The 8,716-nt window shown below is 40.4% G+C and overlaps 1 protein-coding gene and 1 non-coding gene across 8 annotated transcripts in view; one reads left to right on the plus strand and one right to left on the minus strand.

The window, feature by feature from the left end:
• Positions 1–8,716, minus strand: part of Rnf111 (ring finger protein 111) — a 70,267-nt gene that overhangs the window by 41,088 nt on the left and 20,463 nt on the right. For all 7 annotated transcript variants that reach the window (XM_031346324.1, XM_031346319.1, XM_031346323.1 and 4 more), the window contains one exon: positions 3,781–4,673. In XM_031346324.1, the coding sequence (XP_031202184.1) occupies positions 3,781–4,654 (874 nt within the window). In that variant the 5' untranslated portion in view covers positions 4,655–4,673. The remainder of the gene's footprint in view (positions 1–3,780; positions 4,674–8,716) is intronic.
• On the plus strand, positions 3,330–3,457 carry LOC116074077. The gene has a single exon (XR_004112055.1). It is a non-coding gene; the product is annotated as a small nucleolar RNA SNORA20 (small nucleolar RNA).

Genomic DNA, 8,716 nt, shown 5'->3' on the forward strand with positions numbered 1-8,716 from the left:
CAGAAATCCGCCTGCCTCTGCCTCCCAAGTGCTGGGATTAAAGGCATGCGCCACCACCGCCCAGCAAAAACCTTTATTATTTACCTCTACATATGCTTTCGTATTTTCTGTTGGAGGGTTTCTTAACAATTAACAAATAATAATTACTAATTATTGCTTCTGGGCAATAAGAATGGAAACTCTGGCCAGGCAGTGATGGTACACATCTTTAATCCCAGCACTCGAGGAGGCAGGTGGATCTCTGAGGTTGAGGCCAGCCTGGTCTACAGGGTGAGTTTCAGGACAGCCAGGGCTACACAGAGAAAACCTTGTCTCAAATAACAACAACAAAAGGGACTCTTTGAAGAGGAAATTTATTTATGCTTTTGTAGTGCTTTTATTATTCTGTATCATGTGGACATTAGACTGTTACATGTCAGGTTCATTTTGACGTATGCTTCTCCAGATAAATGTCTAATGCTCTGTATGCTTGGTTTCTTGCTTTTCTTTCTTTATGTGTACAAGTAAGTGCTCTATTTACATGTATTTAAGCATATGACTAATACACAAGGAGGCCAGAAAAGGGCCTCTGTAACTAGAATTAAATATGGTTGTGAGCCTCTGTGTGGGTGCTGGGAAATGAACCCAGGTTCTCAAAAGAGTGCTCTTAACCACTGAGCCTTGTCTCTCAGCCCTGATGTTAGTTTCTAAAAGCAATGTAGTTGAGTTAATTTAACACTGCTAAGACAGGCAATACATAAATAAGTGCACTGCTACACGCTGTAAGTGTTATTAACTAGGATGAACAGGTGAGTTCACTTACATCCTCCTCATAGATACGGTAGCGCTCACCTTCATTTCCTAAGACAAGCTCCTCAACCAAATGTAACACCAAACATACCACCTTGTGATTTTAAACCGGACTCTGCTGCTCCTTCTCCCAACATCAGTCTTTAGATTGGACCATTTGAAAAAATGTAAACAATTACATAAAGCAACCTTGAGTGCCTCCCTCTTTCCTAAGACATGAAGAAAGAACCACCATGAAACTCTCCAGCAATACATGAGCTCAGTGAACACTTCTCTAAACAACATTCAAGAAGACTGAAAAAATGAAACCTGACTGAGTAAGAACTAAGTTGCTGAGTAGCATGTGGGGAAAAGGGAGAAGACGAGGGGAAATAGCAGGTCTCAACAGTAGACTAGAAGCTTGAACCTTGGTAAGCTGGATATCAGACAAAAAAGTAAAGTTCTGTCACAGCACTTGAAAAGCTTCCTAGACCTCTGCAAAGCTCTCCTAGAGCTGGGAGACAGCTTAGGGACTAAAGTGCTATGTAAACTGAAGCAAGTTAGAGCCCAGACACCATGTAAAATTAGAAGGGGAATAGCTTACAGGGTGTCAACCGTACACAAAGAACTGGATTGCCTACAGGCAACTGAACAAAACTGGGAGAAGGAAAGGGGAAGAAAGAAATGGTTGTCCAGTGCCAAATGGACAGCCCTGAAAAAAATATACATACAAGTAACATTATTTAGACTAAATAGGTTATATTTAGGAATATATATATGTACATACATATATGTATGTAATAACAATTAAAAAAAAAAAAAAAGAGGCCATGAGTTGAAGGAAAGCAGAGAAGAGACACAGTCTTCAAAAAATTAAATCCCAGAGCTGGACAGATGTTAAGAGCACTGACTGTTCTTCCAGAGGTTCTGAGTTCAATTACCAGCAATCACAACCATCTGTAATGGGATCCAATGCCCTCTTCTGGTGTGTCTGAAAAGAGCTATAGTGTACTCATAAACATAAAATAAATAAATCATCGGGCAGTGGTGGCACACACCTTTAATCCTAGCACTTGGCAGGCAGAGGCAGGTGGATTTCTGAGTTTGAGGTCATCCTGGTCTACAGAGTGAGTTACAAGACAGCCAAGGCTACACAGAGAAACCCTGTCTCGAAAAACCAAAAATAAAATAAAATATAATAAAGTAAATTAATTAATCAATCTTTAAAATAAATAAATAAATCCCAGGGACAGGAGACAGAGGCAGGGGAATCTTTCAAGGTTGATGGCTTGCCAGCCTAGCCCAATCCATGAGTTCCAGATACCCAGCAAGGGCTTGTCTTAGAAAACAAAACAAAAACTCTTGATACCCCAATTACCTAATTTCAAGAAATTAACCTTAGTTCCAATCTTAGTTCAGACTTACCAATTCACATGTCAGTATAACAGCTTTTTAAATTATAACTTTAAAAACAATCCTGATAATTCATTATCAGGATTGTTTGCATACATGAACATATATCACACACAGGTTTATACTCCAGGATGGTATGTGCATAAATTATTGTAGGTTTTCTATTTGTGTGTTTCTTTGAAAGGAGGTAAAGATGCATAAGAAAACCCACGACACAGGGAGAAATGACCATACACTCTACTAAGTTCCACAAGGATTAAAAGGCACCCTGTCACTTTAGGTACATGCTTACTTAAAACATGTGAAGGGCCTGGGTTCAAGCCCTAATAAGCAAAAACTAAATAGCAAAACCACTAAAACACTTCAAATTATTTTTGTTTTGTTCTCTGAGTCAGGCTCTCACTATGTAGCCTAGGCTGCTCTGGAACTCAGAGAGATTCACCTACCTCAGCTTTCCAAGCACTGGGATTACAGGTGTGCATTCCAAAGAAACTAATTTATTGACTTGAACTAATTTTTTTAGCAATAAAAAGGATGATAGATTTATTGTGGTGACACACTACATGCTTGTAATCCCAGCACTAAGAAGCTAAAACATAACAATCAAGAGTTCAAGGCCAGCCATAACAAGGAGACTGTTTAAAAAAAATAAAAGTGAACAAGAAGACAGTAAAAGAAGAGATTAAGCAGACTTTACTTCGATTATATATGTTCTTAATAGGATTAAACATGGAAAATAACATTATAGTTATCTGCAAAAATAACCAATAAAGTGAAAGAGTACTAAAAGAAAAAAATTGGCCATAAATGAAGTCATTTAAAAGTTAATCTAGTTATGTCCCAGACACTGCGGCACACTCTAGAGGTAGAAGCAATTGGCTGAGTTCAAGGCCAGCCTGGTCTACATGGTGAGTTCCAGGACAGCCAGGGCTGCATCATGAGATTGTCTCATAATCATCATCATTGTCGTAACTGTCACCATCATTATTGTCATTTAGTTATAACAGTTACTTACAAAACCAATTTACACACACATACAAAATCAATTGACTTAATTTTTGTCACTAGAAATTCTTTCAGTAAGTACCTGGAGGAAGAGTCACAGTTTGACACAGCTGATTATACTATTTAAGAATAAAAGCTAAGAGTTTCCCATTAATTTGCTGCTCTAGTCTGTCAGTGATAGGATTAGTTATACACATGTGATAAAACAATACTGGGCCACTGTACATGGAGATGAAGTGTGTTTTGTCCCTTCTACATGGTCCAGACATTGTTCTTGGTGTCTAAATGTCTTATGAGTTGGATTTAATCAAGAGTGTTTGCAGACCAGGCAGTGTTGGTGCACTTCTTTAATCCCAGCACTGGGGAGGCGGAGGCAGGCGGATTTCTGAGTTTGAGGCCAGCTTGGTGTACAGAGTGAGTTCTAGGACAGCCAGGCCTACACAGAGAAACCCCCGTCTTGAAAAACCAAAGAGTGTTTGCAGTTACTGTTTTCTTGAATTAAAAATGCAAAAAGAATAAAAGCTAAGAGAACTTTTGAGAACTGGGTGCAAGCCGGCCGAGTGTCACTGTGTGACTGCACTCTAGCCTTCTCACCTGAGGGAGCAGCAGGATTGCTGGGGTTCTCACTGGCAGATGCACACAGGTCCTCTTCTCCATCAGTGGAGGAGCTGGATGAGGAATCGCTACTGAGGTCGTTCTCACTGGAGCTACTGGAGCTGGAGAGAAGAGCATACTTCCTCTGAGCTAGCGCCTCCCGCTTCTTCCTCTGCACTAGCATCCTCTCTTTCTGTTTCTGTGTCCTCTGCGAGGAGCTGCTCTTCACCAGCCTCTTTCTGCATGGGACTCTCCTTAATGCACTGCCGTGAAAACAAGGTCTTTTCATTAACAAACTTGGCACAGGCTCTGCCTCAGTCCGAGGCCACTTATGGGACCTTGCACTGTGACTTCTGCTTTTAGCACTCAGAACAGGCTGGGAATGTCTCACCGAGACTTCTTTATCCTCATCTGAAGTCACAGTATCAGAGTCCCCAAAATGGAGACTAGATGAGGGAGAAGACAGACACTCGCTAAAGGAAGAGTCATTATCCTCATCACTTGGTGTCTCTAGGTGTTGCCTCAACCCTAGGATTTCCTGATTTTCTTTGACACAGTTCTGCACATATGAGGGGCCAGCCTGCTGGCTTTTGCGCTTTTTCCTCACAACACCACTTTTTTCTTGTTCTTGCTGGTTGCCATTCATGTCCTTCTCTTGTTTTTGAGAATCATCACACAGATGAGAGAATTCATTCCCCACTTTGCTATTAATCATCTCCACTTCTGCAGGGAAGCTCTTGGTGGCCCCTAGGGGCTGTGGGTGCAGAAGGACCGCCTTCAGACTCTCCTGTGTAGTGGGCGCATCAGGAGTCCCACTCTTCATAGCCACTTTTAGGGTGTAGAGCTCGTTAAATTCAGGAGTCCATTGAGACATGGGAAACTTTAGGGAAGGCCTAGGAGACATAAGCCAGGCATTTAAAAAACTCAGTATATCTGTGGTACACAACCAACTAGATCTTCAGCAGCCATAAAACAACTATTCTTCCACTTGAGGACATAGTGTGACTAAGTAGAGTTAGCCACTTGACTGTTCTCACAAACTCTTCTAGTATCTCTGCTTCTAGCCACCCTCACAGACACAGCTAACTTAGTACACAAGTCTTGACAACTTCTAGTAACCAAATGGACCTTGCAGTACTCCTGCTAATTTTCACAATATAGCATATTTGGTCAAAATCAAACACTTCCTTTAAAGCTTCCCTTCATTAAACTAGAGAAGAGAATTAGATTTCAAAAGACTGCCATCTGCCCCAACAGTCCCACCTCTGGGTGCAGTCAAAGGAAACCAGTCTGCTGAAATCACACCAGCATCCTCATGTTCACAGTAGTACCAATGGCCACAGACAAATGATGGATGAAAAAAAATTTAGTAGATACACCCATAAAAAAGAATGAAATTCTCTCATTTATAACAACCTGGATGGAATTATACCAGTGAAATAAAGCAGTTGGTAAGGCATCTTCCACATGACCTTATTCACATGTGGGATCAACTAAACAATCTCACAGAAGCTGAGAGCTGAATGAAGGTTATCAGAGGCTGGAGAATGGACAGGAGAGGGTCGGGTAGGCTGGTCAATAAGTACTAGTTATAACTTGATGTGAATAATAAGTTCTGGTGATAGTGTGCAATGAAGTGGTTCCAGATGATACTGTACTTTGTGTTTCATACGGCTAGAAAAGATTTTGAAAATTATATCCCAGAGGAGGTTGTCTGTGGAAGCATGTTAACCTGACTGAAACATCAAAGTATGTACACATTTATCAAAACACCACCTGGTACTGAAAAATATCTACAATGTTTAAGATCTATAGGCAGTCACTGGATGCTAGGGGAGGGAGGCATTCTCTGGTGTAACCACTTATAAGTTGGCCATGCTCCTACAAATAATCCCTTACTCATGTTCTTGTTAGCAACCCTAATGAAGCTGTAGTTTACTATCACCACCACTAACAAAGATGTGAAAGCAAAAGAAGAACTACCCGGGAAGAAGAATCAGTGAGAGAGGGAGAGCCAGGCGCAAGGGGAAACAGGTGAATATGATTAAAATATATTACATACAAGGTCAAAAATGTCAGAGCCAAGAGCCATCTTGTAATTAATTTAACTAGTAAAAATTTAAAATGTAATGTAATTTAAGTTCTAAGAAAAGAATACATAAAATAATCAGAAGCCAAGTGTAATCACATACATTGGAGGATGAAGCAAAAGTGCTGCATTGAATGCAAAGCCAGTCACAACAAGACTCTTATCTTAAGAGATCCCCAACACAGCCCTACCCACACCCTTAAAAAAAATTCCAAAGACTAGTTTGTCACCATGTTTTGTGGAATACTGCCAGGAGACCTGTACAAGACTGGGCCATCAACTTTCCTTCATCAAAGGAAGGACTCATGAGGCGTACCTCTTCCCAAGAATTTACAGATAACTACTGCTGAGGCACAGGCAGTAAGTCACTCCATCCCCAGGATTTGCAGACTATTAACAGCTGCTGGGGGGCAGAGGCAAGCTTATTAGGCCACATCCTTACCCAAGAGCTGACAGTAAATAGCTGCTGTTGGGAGACAGACTGCTCCTGCAATGCTGTCACCCCCTCCTAAGAAAGACAGCTAAATGCACTGATTCACCAAGCCACAGTTGAAGTGGTTGTTTCTATCATTGGTGCCCAATTGGGGTAAAGAGATATTTGTTTTACTTATCTCCAGAAAAGTTCATGTCTTCCCTTTGATATAGCATGTTAAAACTGTTTAATAAAGCCGGGCGGTGGTGGCACACGCCTTTAATCCCAGCACTTGGGAGGTGGAGTCAGGTAGATTTCTGAGTTCGAGGCCAGCCTGATCTACAGAGTGAGTTCCAGGACAGCAAAGGCTACACAGAGAAACCCTGTCTTGAAAAAAAAACAAAAACAAAAAAGAAAGATAGCTTCTTTCTCCTATGACTCTTTCCATTCTTTTTCTAACAAGAAACTAATTCTAAGAGAAGCTTGACACAACTTAGTGTCATAACTGAAAGCCCAGAGTAAGAAACAGGTTGCTAAAGATCACTGTTAAATCAGCACCACAGCAGAAAAGAAAAATCAAACTTCCCACAACTGATCTAAAATGTGATTAACCATCTCACTTCTGAAGCTGACCTGCTGACCAAAGGAGCTTAATTTACAGCTAATGTAATCTTTTAAATTTTATTATTATTGCATGCATGATGCTTGTAGCACTTGTCCCATGGTGTGTATGTGAAGGCCATAAGACAACTTTGTGGAGTTGGTTCTCTTCAGAAAGGCAATTCAGATGGCCAGGCCTCAATATTAAGCATATTTTTTACCTGTTGAGCCATCTTGCTGACTCACAGTGTTATTCTGTACATAAAAGGATGTGTTATTCTGTACATAAAAGAAGGATGATAACGTAAAATTGTGACCATCACTAGAAAGGTAGTTAGCCTGACAAGTGATGCACTGCACTAAAGTATAAGAATCTAAGCAGGGGTAAACACATGGTGTATGTTTTTGAGAGACAGTCTCAGTACCTTACTCAGACTGTTTCAAACTCTCAGGATCAAGGGCATCTCCTCCCTCAGCTTCATGTAAGGGTGACAACAGGTGCATGCCACACCTGGATTTACGTTATTTTCAACATCAGCTTTTATTAAGTACAACATGTACATACCCAGCTCAATGAGCTTTTGTGCAACTAGCACCTTGAAGAAACATCATTAGTGCTCATCACCTCCATCCATCAACAGCTAGAACCACTAACCTAACTTCCAAAATGATAGAAGTGTTTCACGCTTAACAGACATTTTAAAACCACTTCTAACAAACAAAACAGGTTTTCTTCCCTCTCCACGAACAAATTACCAAAATGCATAATAAGATTGCATGAAAGTAAAAACTGTAATGTCCTATCCCTAGAGAAAGCCATTCAACCCTTTTCCTGCATGATTATTACAAGGGCAGGCAACAATGTTTCCAAGCTCAATTATTAAATCCTACCTGGAGTATAGCATGGTGAACAAACACAGGGGCATAGCAAACAACAAATTTACAGGAGGCAGCTAGTAAGACCAAGATGATCACAACTAAGGGCAAGAAAGAACAGTTAAAATGATGAGGAACAGGCTGGTATTAACATCAGAGAAGGAGATATATGACATTGGTTTCAGTAACAGATACAAATCAGTGTTGGAAAAGATGTAAAGAAACTGGAACCAGTCATGCATAGTGGCTCACACCTTGAATCCTAGCACTTGAAGGCACAGACAGGCATACCTCTGAGGGTTTGAGGCTAGTCTGGTCTACAAAGCAAGTCCCAGGCCAGCCAGGTATACATGGTAAGACCCTGTCTCAAAAATAAAATAATAGAAGGAAGGAAGGAGAGGAACGAAGGAAAAAACTAAAGCCATAATATGTTGCTGATAAGAATGTAAAATGATGTGGCCAGACTGAGAAGTAGCCCAGCTTTTTCTGAAATGAATAAGTCCAGGGCATGAGGAATAACTCAGGGGCAAAGCATATTCAAGGCTATGTTCAGTACCAAAACCAATACAGAATCAACTGCTGACTGAATAAACCCATGCAATGGGTTATAACTGAGTAATCAAAAGAAGTTAAGTTGCTCCAAGCTACACACAAATGAATATCTGAACATTGTGCTAACCAATCATAAAAGAGTATACAGTTAGGGCTAGAGAGATAGCTAAGCAGTTAAGAGCACTTGCTGCTCTTACAGAGGACAAGGGTTCAGTTCACAAAACATGCATGACAGATCACAAGCATCTGTAATTCCCAGTTGGCCTCTGTGGGCACTAGGCACATATATGGTACACACACACAAATACAAAGTTCTCATATGCATAAAAAATTCAATTTAGTTTTTAAAAAATTTCAAAGACTATACAGGTAAAATTTCTTTCTTTCTTTTTTTTTTTTTTTTTTTT

Source organism: Mastomys coucha, unplaced genomic scaffold (genome assembly GCF_008632895.1).
Source record: "Mastomys coucha isolate ucsf_1 unplaced genomic scaffold, UCSF_Mcou_1 pScaffold23, whole genome shotgun sequence".
NCBI classification, from domain to species: domain Eukaryota; kingdom Metazoa; phylum Chordata; class Mammalia; order Rodentia; family Muridae; genus Mastomys; species Mastomys coucha.